General features: G+C 42.7%; 3 protein-coding genes across 4 annotated transcripts; 2 read left to right on the forward strand and 1 right to left on the reverse strand.

Moving 5' to 3' along the window:
* Positions 1-1524: 1524 nt before the first annotated feature.
* Positions 1525-2842, forward strand: LOC134067802 (prosaposin-like). The gene is made up of 5 exons (XM_062523252.1): positions 1525-1579; positions 1686-1745; positions 1825-1871; positions 2000-2095; positions 2258-2842. Exons 1-5 carry the CDS (start codon positions 1537-1539, stop codon positions 2447-2449), a joined length of 438 nt encoding a protein of 145 aa, XP_062379236.1. The 5' UTR covers positions 1525-1536; the 3' UTR covers positions 2450-2842.
* A 1260-nt stretch (positions 2843-4102) lies between these two features.
* Positions 4103-5875, forward strand: LOC134067813 (uncharacterized). The gene is made up of 3 exons (XM_062523263.1): positions 4103-4929; positions 5075-5124; positions 5290-5875. Exons 1-3 carry the CDS (start codon positions 4429-4431, stop codon positions 5390-5392), a joined length of 654 nt encoding a protein of 217 aa, XP_062379247.1. The 5' UTR covers positions 4103-4428; the 3' UTR covers positions 5393-5875.
* Positions 5876-7308: 1433 nt separating this feature from the next.
* klf11b (Kruppel like factor 11b) lies at positions 7309-10830 on the reverse strand. Of its 2 annotated transcripts, XM_062523177.1 has the most exons (5): positions 10623-10830; positions 9620-9877; positions 8343-9183; positions 7872-8110; positions 7309-7836 (listed from the first exon to the last, which is right to left on the reverse strand). In XM_062523177.1, exons 1-5 carry the CDS (start codon positions 10641-10643, stop codon positions 7798-7800), a joined length of 1398 nt encoding a protein of 465 aa, XP_062379161.1. In that variant the 5' UTR covers positions 10644-10830; the 3' UTR covers positions 7309-7797. The 2 variants fall into 2 exon arrangements, with proteins under 2 accessions (XP_062379161.1, XP_062379160.1); XM_062523176.1 differs by having other exon boundaries at positions 7309-8110; positions 10623-10829.
* Between the last annotated feature and the right edge of the window lie 369 nt (positions 10831-11199).

Raw genomic sequence — 11199 nt, forward strand, 5'->3', positions numbered from 1 at the left:
TATTGCAAACTATTGTATGCTGTTGATGCTCGTAGTTAGTATCTCCACTGCCCACACTAAACAGCATCCCACACTAATTTTTTTTTTTTTTTACTTTCATCCTTTTTCTGTTTTCTCTCCAACAGACGCACCTACAGAACCTGTTGAATCAGGCCTGTGGGAGTTATGTTTTATTCGGATGGATCTGCAGGAAGTTTGTGAATGGCTACTTAGATATCATTTACGATGATGTTGTGGGTAACCATATGAACGTCCCAAAACTAATCTGTAAAGCCATGCGCCTCTGCTGGTGGCCTGCACATGAGAAAAAGCACAAACAAATAGAGTAATGCTGTATGCTGTATGTATGCCTTTCATCTGCTTTAACCCTCAATATTGAATTAGTAATTAACCAAAATTAATAGACCTTCTGTTAATGGGTAATAGATCATAATTTGCCATATAATAATAATTTGACATATGAGAGGGTGCCTTCATTGAGTACATTTGAATCCATTCATACATTCGCTGCTTTGCTTTAATTTTATGTAATTCAAAAATGCATCTTGCATATTTTATTATGATGAATTAAAATAGTAAATTCGACTAAATTTGATTGGAATACAAACCAATTTCTACCTTGCTGTCCTTACTTCCTGTACAATTTGGTTTGAATAAATATTGCTTGTGAGACGTAACCATGCATGTATAGATTTTTTTCAATATTCTACATGGTGCTATATGTTCTGCTAATGTTTGTCTGGTTTTTGTGGCTTATTTCCATTACTTTTGCACTTAAAATAGGGACACTGCAGAGTGGATATAGTATTGACATGATATCAGTCCTAGAAGTAGGTAATTTCATTATTTAAGAATAATAAAAAGAAAACACAAAACGCACAAGGTATCACAGCATAAAAGGGTGTGAGTACTGGGGGGATTAGTCCAAAAAAGTTTGCTATTTACAATATAGCAGAGTAACATAAATACATTGTGACTCTAGAGGGAGCTCTACAGTTGACAAAAATACCTAAACCTACATAGTGTTGCTTTAAGTGTCTTTCCTAATTTTTACCAAATATACTTCAGGTTTTTTCTTTGTTCAACTGAAGAAAATGTTTAATTTTCATTGTAAATCTTGTCAATACACTGACAAAGACATTCAAGGGCAACAGAGTGAAGTAAAGTTGGGTGTCATCATCGATAGGAAATCAAATTGTTTGTCCAAGTGGGATCACACAGAGGTTGAATAATAATACCCCCAAGATTGACCCCTGGGGAACACCACAGATAGATATGATTTGACCAATTGATACTTTATATCTGAAAGTTAGTTCAACCCATTGATCTAGTCTGTGCAGTAATATGTTGTGATCATCAGTGTCGAAGGCTGCACTAAGGCTGCACTATAAGGTCCAGTAACACTGTATCTATACTGAGGTATGTAATTGCCCATCCCACTGTCCATTTGTGGTTTCACACTCTGGGTGTGATCGGAATCTAGTACAGTATATATACATCACATCAGAGGCACCAATTGGCAAGTACAATCTGAAAATGGGGAAACTCTATCTGATAGGAGGCCTTCTTCTCTGTGTCAGTAAGTAAATCAAATCATATACATCATATCATACTTGCTAACCATTTACCTAATCTCATTTACCAACTGTAATGAAGGTGACATTATTCTACCCCCTTTGCGTTAGTGTATGGCAGCCAGGTTGAGGGGTACGGACGTGCACAACACCGTCTGAAACAGCCCAACGGTAAGCATTTTCAAATTTTTTTTCACATCCACATGGACATCATCGAGTCATTTTTGCTCTTCTTGTTATCTGTGTGTAGGCGCAAGCCTGGAAGATGAACTGAGGGACCTTCGCATGGAATTGGAGGTACAGTGCTGTGTGCGCCAGTGAGAGGGCTGAAATGAAACAGCACAATGATACTGGCTGTGTCACTTCCATCTCTTTAAATCTTGAATTCTATTGAACTGATTTTTATCTTTAATATTTTATTGCAGAGACTTAATGTTACCCACCAGATACCTGGTATCTGCAGTGTGTGCAAATGGGTGCTTGGCAAGACCATTAACATCATACCTGAAAACGACACAAAGGTATCATCCCACCATTTAGCCCCACTGGCTATTTTAGCTCAGGTGTTTTAATAACATTGCTGTTATGATTCCTTACTTTTACATTTTTTATTTCTCCCTTTCACTTTTCATTGTCTTTTTTCTCTCTTTTTCTACGTTGTCCTCTCTCTGTCCTACCCTCAGGAGCATTTAAAATCTGTGTTAGAAGCATCCTGCAGTGCTTACGGGCTGTTTGCGTTGATCTGCAGGACATTTGTCAATGGCTATTTTGTTAAAATCTTCATTGAGATTGTCCAACACCATGTTAGAGACCCAAGCACAATTTGCAAAGCTCTACATCTCTGTTGGTGGCAAGCAACCGAAAATGATTTCTAGATAATGCAGATTAACTGTCATCAGATGTTTCAAAAGTAATGCAGATGTATTTTCATCAGATGTTTAAACAGATGTTTTTGGAATTAATTGAGATGCTGCTTGAATATGCATGAACTCCAATTTAACCCCAGACAGGAATGTAGTCTATATTCTGTCATCATATACTATGGCTATGAGTGTTTAGATGTTGGTCCATTGTCTTAGCTTCACTTTGCAACACTGTGCTGTGCTGTGCTGTCCTTAGAGATCTGCTGTAACATCCTGAATAAAGAACTATTCTTTCACAAGCCAGTGTCGAGTTCTACCTGCTCTTAACTACATTGTATAAACTCGATCAACTTGGTGTCTCCATTTTCAGTACAGCATTTCAACATTCAGTGTACTCCTGATACTGGAAGAGCAACGCGATAAGTGAAATGCAATCTCTTAGTTTCATCATTTTGATTGTATTTTACATGACAATAAAGAAATCAATTTAATTATTTTTATTGTGTGGGTGAGTTAAGACATGTTCCATTACACCATGCATTTTCCATAGCAAAAGAATGTGAATCTTGGTAAAATAGGGAAGCATCCCCGTTGGCAACAGACTTCTTTTTGGGTTTTCCCCATCAATTGTGATGGCACACAAAAAGGTATTAAAAGACCACCAAGAGTATACCACCATTTGTATTTCACATTTTATCATTCACTCAGTTAAACATCAAGAAAATGCTCATTTCTGGAATGTTGAGTTTGACAGTTTACTTTAATCTTTGTGTACATGCAGGCCCCTCACCTAAATCTTGAGATGTTTTTATCCACTGCGCTTGAACAGAGTAGGCTTACACTGGATGACAGTCTTGCAATACTACAGTGCTTGTTTATTTTTAGCAGTGCAAGAACTCCCTGACCACAGCTATGATGTGGGGCTGAGAGGTTTCAGCTCTGGTCCCTCCCTCTGGTCATGGAGCTTAGCTGCAAATTTGACATCCAGATGTGTTCAGCTACGCCAAGGAGCACAGAAACAGTAGGCTATCTCAGGAATTGTTTCAAATGTAATCTCCAGACACCCACTGTGATATGTGGTCAATTTCCAGCCAAACTTTAAATGCGCATGCATTTACTATATTGCACTATGTCCTGATGCTTATGATCGTGCACTTTATATCTCACTTAACTAGTCAAACACCAACTTTTAAAGATGTTTGTGAGGAAGTATGGAACAGATGTCATTTTCTGGGTTGTATATCTGCATTTGTTGGTACATTCCGATATAGAGATGAGGGGGGTTGTGTAAATAACACTACCTCTAGCCTTGTGCAGAGGTCTAAGACAGGAGAGTAATGTGAGAAAATGGAATAAGCCCTTTATAGAAAGGATAATCTAGCAAGGAACATAGGACTTCCTCTCTATGCCATAAACAACACACTTTGTCAAACTGGCCAAATATAATAGTCATTGGGCTTTTTATAATTCCACTATAAAACATTATGTCTGTTCAGCAGGCTGTAACATAATCCCTTTGAATGAAGTAGGACTAGACAAAAAATACAACGTCAGTTTTCCCAGACTGATGGAGAAGGAGGAGTTTTCACAATGGGAAACAGAGAAGGTCGTTGTGTAACTGTTGCGCTGGGAATGTTCGCTCAGCTGTTCAAGCACGGAGTTAATGGACCCCTCTGGAACAGTTCTCACAGGGATTTTACAGTGCCCATATTCACCACAGAAATCGCCGCGACGTTTTTCGTGGTAGATATCGCCTTTATATTGAGGATTGTGGAATGATGATACTTTATGAACACAAACATTTGGATTGCTTTAAAGATTGTTTATTATAGGCCGACTACTGTTTCGAGAGGACGGACATCGAGATGAGACTGGACTAAAACAACGTATACGGTTATCATCCAGACTGACTGATTCCCTATTTTCACCGTGATGGAAAGAAAACTATTCAACCTTTCATAGGAGTATCTAAGACGTCATTCAACTTAGACATGGGAAGCGGGAAAAGCAGAGGGAAAAAGGTTGCACCTGCATCTGAAACCGACGCTGACGAGGTTAATAATGATTCTGAACAAGCTGAGGGGAACAACAAAAGTTCGGTAGAACCCCTTAGAGTTCAGGCATACACTAACTTAAGTTTGGCTAATAAAAAGACGCATCCCGACTGTCAGAGCGAAGGGCAAAATTCCGAATGGTCCACTGACTTAGAAGGTGAGCTGGAGGAAATCCTTGCAGAGTCAAACGAACAGAAAACTAATCTAAACAAAGACAGTTCTGTTAGGAAACAGTTTTTCAGCTCAAAAACATTTGGCTTGTGTAATTACATACGGATGCGAAATGATAAACATGTGGCTTCAACTCACCAATTGCCAAAAGCCGGACTCCGCAGTGGGTCGTGCCGTCACGCACAATCTGATATGAGCGTAAAAGAACAACAAATCTTCAACAAGCCTTTGGGGAAAACCTCACGCGCCAGCACGAGTCAACACCAAGTAGGCAATAATTGTGTTGAAAGTTGCCCAATCTTCAGAGGCACACTTAGGCCTCAGTGCATGGTTACGTTTCACAAACTAGGTCTTCATTACCACAATTGTGCAGGAAATGCATGGAGTGTGAACTTGTCAATACTCTCTGCAGGGTTGGTCGGACAGCGTGACTCCGGGAACTCAATCCAACGATGCTGTGTTGTGAGTCATACCTTTGCGTGATCTATTATTCAGTTAACAACTTTAGCTTGCGGTAGAGGGTTTCAGTTAAATGAGCAGGCAGTTAACTGTTGTTCACATAACCATAATGGATCATATCAAAGAGTTGCTTGAGTTCATTTGAGTGTGTACTTTTTTGTTTTTCAGAGATGCAGAGACATGTGATGGCCCATCTCTCGACAAGGCTGTCCTTTTATATGACGCCACAGAAGAGGACCTCATGAAAACCATTGAAAGGGAATTTAGTTAAATTTATGCAGTTGCATTGAACAGAATATTTAGCCTTAGAGTAAAATTCCCCTAGCCTACGATTAGGCTATATTTTAACGCTAACCCAGCGTACTGTTTAATGCTTGAAGATCATATTCAATCAGTTGATATCAGACTATTATCTATAATGGTTTTGTTTTTACATAGGCTATGCAACATTATTGGCTGTTGCTTCTGAAGGGGGAATATTATGCTTGCCATGTTGGAATGCTTAGGCCTACATTTAAGTTTCATTTCCTGAATGTACTGTTAGAAGACCCTCCACCCTTCCCCTGGAATTCGCATAAACTCAGGCGGATTATGGGCTGCGATCAGGCAGGGTTTACCCAGCCTATGCTGCTGTTGATTCACTCACTGTGACTTGTTTGGATTGAATAGCCTAATTGTAAAACATTTTTACCATTCTTTCCCAGTCATGCCAGAGAATATTCTAAGGTGGACATTTTCTAAATTAAAGTAGCTTCTTGAATAAAAGTTTCAGTTTACCTATACAAGTAAGACGTATAGGCTATTAGGTTATAGATTTCCCGGCATGGAAGTAGTCTCATCACGAGTTAAGGCCTTCCATGCACATTTAGGCTACGTGTTAGACCTGCTGGTTATAGACCAATTGTTTACATATCTGATCTCTTATCCTAGCCTAAATTCTTTCTGTCTCCAATTCTCCTTTTCAACGACGTCTCAATTGCCCCGCTCAAGACATAGCACTGCAAGTTAGGTATACACCATGGGGTGTCGCTGTTGCATCAAAAGTGAAAACACAACTTTATGATGGTAAATTGACGTGTGCTGGAAAGTTGGTCAGTGTGGCAAGGGGCCGGGCATCAGTTGATATTTTTATTGGTTGCACCTCCAGCATGCGTGGGGCTGACGTTATTGAAATGAAGTTCGGATGATGTTACAGGACGTATGCGAGCTAAAACTTATTGTAAGCCTATGTCAGCCAGTTTTATTTAGTAGGCTAGTAGTAGGCCTACTTATTGCAGCCTGCTCAGAGGTGATATGTTCTCCCATTTTCCTACTCTCTTTAGAGACAAATATTGACTTATTAGACGTTGGTATATTTGCATTAGAGGACAAGTTATGAAAAAAGCCTTTGTGCAGCATTCGCATATAGGGTCAGTCTCCTAGAATGGTGTTGGCCATATTCCACTCAAGTAACCTGCTGCTCCTAACGAGTGAGGGTAATGTATAGATGACACGCCTTTCTCACATAATTGGTATTGCCTTGTCTATTTTTGTCTTCGTCCATATTTCTTCAGCATAAATGTCACCACACTACAGCTGACTGGACAGACAGCGAAACTGTGTTAAGTAAAGCATGTCATATATGTCATAGGTCCTAACATAAATGTTACATCACCAGACTAAAGTCGCATCTCCCATGTGACAGCAATGTGATAAATAAGGATGGAAAAGCCAACTGTTCAGTTTCATTTCCCTCTTGGGGAGGGGTCACTGCCTGAATCCAGTTGTCCAGTTCATGACTAAGCGTTTGAATAAAACCAGTGAGGCACACAGAGACAGGGTTTCAGCTCCGTCATTTCCAGATGTGAATGAATCTTTGAATTATATGATCCAAGCAGTTCAATGTTCTACCTGTGTGTAGGCTACATGACTACCAAATATAGTTTTACAAACTGAATGTTTGTTCGGAAGTGTTGTTGAGGTGTTCCTCTGACCTTGATTCCTTTTTAAATCATAACCTGTTTGACAAAGCCTACCAGGCCTGATATCAGCAAAAACAGCACTTATCCAGCATCCAAAAGAAGTGATGCCGAGCCCCCAGTGCCTTGACTTTATACACAACTATTCACTGGTAGTTTTAACCTCACTTAAATAGAAATGGATCAATCTATCCAGAGACACAAACAAATGAAAGACAAGTAGTTGATATACAACATATTTGTTTTACTAAAAAATGAGTATTTAAATAACACAGTAAATAATCACAGTGTTGATTACTGTCCACCCAAGGATTCTCCTTGACGTAACAAAGACTAATTCCTGTATTTCGAAATTAATGCATTACAGGATATCCATACATTCAAATGGATACAAACATGTAAGTATGTACAAAAGGCAAACATAGTGTAAAACACATAGACATCAAACAAAGACTTTGGCAAAATAGTGAATACACTGTACACAGTGTACGCAAGTAAACAAAAAAATCACTCCTCTTAAAAAGAGTTTCATGTGAGCGACAAAAGAAGAGAAAATGAGAGCGCAAGACAGAGAAACAAACAGGAGAGAGTCCAGTGCATGTTCTGTTTGTTTGGGTGTGTCCAGGGCAGGCTTGTGAGCCTTGTGCTTCTATATGCAGCTCCCAGATATGTTCTGTTTTCTTAGTGAGAGGTCAGCATTTCTATCGTGTTTTTGTTGTCACATCACTGAGTTCAGTTCGAGGCAGAAATGAGCATGCTAATGGGGAGGGAGGGGCCTGGAGGGGAGGTGGCCTTGGCGGCGGCGATCTTGTTCAGGTTGCGCACCTCGGCCTGCCAGGAGGGTATCTTCTTGGTGGTCATGTGGCGGCGCGCGTGCTTGGTCAGGTGGTCGCTGCGCATGAAGCGCCGGTCGCACACCGGACAGACGAACTTCTTCTCGCCCGTGTGCGTGCGGCGGTGGCGCGAGAGCTCGTCGGAGCGGGCAAACTTCTTGTCGCAGCCGTCCCAGCTACAACTGAAAGGCTTCTCCCCTGTGAGGAACCAAGAGAGGACAAACATGAGATGGCTGGGTTTTAACCCGATGTAATGTTTACTTTATCGGTAAGGTATGAATTACTTAGAAGTATGCAACAGGATATTGCTAAGGGGATAAACTACTGTGGAGTAAACAGAAGGAATATAAATGTGCACTTCTAACAGTCGCTGGATTCATTACAAAGGGCAACCTTTGTGTGAAGCTAACATGCTAAAGATGCTGCATACCTGTGTGTGTTCTGAGGTGTGCTTTCAGGTGGGAGCTCTTGAAGTAGGTCTTGAGGCAGCCGGGGAAGTTGCAGATGTAGTTGCGCCTGCGGGAGAAGTCCGCCTGCACCGCGTGGCTCTGCCCGGAGGGCATGTAGACGGGCGCCGGGGCAAGAGGTAGCAGCTTAGTGTTGCCCATGGTCATGACCGACTGCTGCGGGCACTGGGGGGCCTGCGAGATGGGCGTCTGGGGCACCACAAAGAACACCGCTCCCTGAGGCATTGTGGTGCCCACCAGCACCGGCTGAGGCAGGATGGACTTTACTCCCGGACTGGGCCTCGGGGAGGGGCTCTGGATCAGGGCTGAGATCATGCCCGGTTGGCTGTTCATGGGGAATGTCTGGCATATGATTGGAGGGCTGGGAGTGGGGGGCGGCGACTGAGGGGCCTGTGGAGAGGGGGGCTTTTCACTGGCGGGGAGAGGGTTACAAGGGGCCTCAGTCTTGCAGGGAGAGGGGGCTACTGGTGTCAGGGGTGGTGGGGATGTGTGGTAGCGTTCTGGTGTCTGCTCCTCAGTCTTTATCAGCTGATACTGCTGCTGCGGAGTGCCAGTCGGTGGAATGTGCCGGCACGGTGAACTGTCCGCCGTGTGGCGGATGACACTGGTCGCCATGGCTCGGCACGGCACGCCGCTGGCCGCCTCTGTGGACACTCTGCTGCAGGAGGTCTGCGGAATGGGGCCTGTGCCCAGTCGGAGAGCTTGTGGGCAGTGAGATAGGCTGGAACAAGACCTGCTCATTGTGAGCGCGGCAGTTGTGACTGAGGTCTCTGTGAAACTGGGACTGTGAGGCGGAGTCATACACTGGAAGGCAAGAGTAAGGAAGAAACGGTTAGCATCTGAATGAGCTGAACCAGCTAAAAAAATAACTTGTTTTCTCAAACATAAAAAAAACCCTTGCAATCATACAGCACAGAAATCACAAGACCCGCATAGAGCTGTCTTCATGCCCTGGGTGAACTCTTCCCTATCTGGTAGCTTTACTGTCTATCAAGTAATTGCTGCTGTAGAGGTGGAAGGCCTGGCTGAAGTTCACACTATCACACTTATCAGTAAACTGCCACCTGTTCTGACTACCATAAAGCCATCCCAGGGTTTTCAGCAAACAATTCAGGTGAATGATAAGGGCCCCCCTTCTCCCCCACTGTCCGTGAGAGGTTGAGAAGGACGTGATGGAACAAAGCACAGATGTTCCAAGCTCATCATACACGATGGATGCCCCAGAGGGGTGGGCCCTTACCAGTGAGGAGAGGGAAATGAAGTCCTTAGGGGTCTCTGGGTGGTCAGTTTGGGGCAGCAAATCGCAGGAGTCGGAGGCAGGGGTGAGGGGCCGAGGCCTAAAGGCGCTGGAGCTGGAGGACACTTGACCCCAGCCACTCATGCACACCAGGGCCTCGGCGGCCTCCAAGTCGTTATATTCCAGACTGCTGCAGGAGGAATGGTCACTGTCCTTTCTTCTTCTGTCCTGGAACACAGCACAGTGCTCCACTTGATCTCCCTGAGGAACAAAGAACCAAACCCTACACGTCAAAATGACAGTCGAAAATGCTTGAACATGTCCTTAATAACAGTCATGTGTGAGTAGTCTGGTGATGGTACTCTAGTCCTATGCTTAGTCCAGTGAACGCCAGCTTGTAGAATCAGGTTATGAGTAAAGAGGAAGGCCCTTTCAGGATGTACCACTCGTGGATGTGGTTAAAGCATTGCACAAAGTATGACACCTCCCATTCTCTGATCTGATCCTACGTAAACAATAACGCTTTCTAATAAGCCATGTGAGACCGTCTGACAGCATTATCTTATAGCCATGGGAAGGTGTGTGTGTGTGTGTGGGGGGGGGGCTACACAGGTTGTAAGCTGTAGGCTACTGTAAGTGGGAATTCGAATGAGCTCTGATATAGCAGTGGATGCAAAATACGACTATAAAAGTATAAACACACTGTAGTTAACAGGTTATAGCACAGGTAATTAAAAACACAGCCAACATCACAACGTTTCAAATATAATGCCGGTGTTAACGCTGAAATAAATGACCGTTTGTTAGTCTGTAATCTAAATGTATTGTGAAAAAATTCAATCATCTACAACCTGTCGATTAATTTAATAATAAAAATGAATTGGCGTTTAATCTACTATTTTTGCTTTAAAACGCAAACAAGAACAAACTGAATACATGTTAGTTTTATAGACAGAAAAGCCAACAAACAAAAGTGAAAATGGAAATAAGTCGATTTTAGTCTTACCCGCCGATATGAAATCTCCATTCTGTTTAAATGTATTTCCTTAAGGCGTTGTTGAATCGGAAGAAAATGTGACAACGTTTCTTTCAGTGTGATACAATGAAACAAAGAGGCAGAGCGCCCGCTTTGAGAGAACTGCAGCCGGAATCCACTTCGCCTCTACCAGCAAGGTCCAGCCTCAGCTGAGTGAAACAAGTGAGGGGAAAAAAGAAAACAAAATTCACAACATACTGGCGGGTGGCAACATGCTACCAATGAAAAACAAATGTGTATGAGACCTTGACCAATGGCATGCAAGGCAACGCGTGATCAGTGCATGACAGCGGGACGATTGGAGGAAATAGGGGTGCGTGGCTGTTGGTGGGCGTTGTGGGGGAGTCAACAGTGTCACCGTAAACTCGATGAACCGCTAGCATGAAAACTAGGCGAAAGGTCGTAGCCCTGAACGAGGATAATAGTGAATAACGTTGGAGTGTGTCTGGCCAACTTCAACAGGAAAGAGCTGCTCACATACGGTCTTCAGAATCTCACAAAGCAGCTTTCCTCTACAATGAAAACATGGTGATTTGGATTCTTAGTA

This window comes from Sardina pilchardus, chromosome 20 (assembly GCF_963854185.1).
Source record: "Sardina pilchardus chromosome 20, fSarPil1.1, whole genome shotgun sequence".
Classification (NCBI taxonomy): Eukaryota; Metazoa; Chordata; class Actinopteri; order Clupeiformes; family Clupeidae; genus Sardina; species Sardina pilchardus.

Excerpts from the sequence above, each read along its gene's own strand:
- LOC134067813 (XM_062523263.1), top strand. The coding sequence starts at position 4,429 with ATGGGAAGCGGGAAAAGCAGAGGGAAAAAGGTTGCACCTGCATCTGAA. Across the intron at positions 4,930-5,074 it reads CCAGCACGAGTCAACACCAA|GGTTGGTCGGACAGCGTGAC; the intron begins GTAGGCAATAAT and ends TACTCTCTGCAG. Across the intron at positions 5,125-5,289 it reads CAATCCAACGATGCTGTGTT|AGATGCAGAGACATGTGATG; the intron begins GTGAGTCATACC and ends TTTGTTTTTCAG.
- LOC134067802 (XM_062523252.1), top strand. The coding sequence starts at position 1,537 with ATGGGGAAACTCTATCTGATAGGAGGCCTTCTTCTCTGTGTCA. Across the intron at positions 1,580-1,685 it reads AGGCCTTCTTCTCTGTGTCA|TGTATGGCAGCCAGGTTGAG; the intron begins GTAAGTAAATCA and ends CCTTTGCGTTAG. Across the intron at positions 2,096-2,257 it reads TACCTGAAAACGACACAAAG|GAGCATTTAAAATCTGTGTT; the intron begins GTATCATCCCAC and ends TCCTACCCTCAG.
- klf11b (XM_062523176.1), bottom strand. The coding sequence starts at position 10,643 with ATGGAGATTTCATATCGGCGG. Across the intron at positions 9,878-10,622 it reads TGGAGATTTCATATCGGCGG|GGAGATCAAGTGGAGCACTG; the intron begins GTAAGACTAAAA and ends TTTGTTCCTCAG. Across the intron at positions 9,184-9,619 it reads TCATTTCCCTCTCCTCACTG|TGTATGACTCCGCCTCACAG; the intron begins GTAAGGGCCCAC and ends CTTGCCTTCCAG.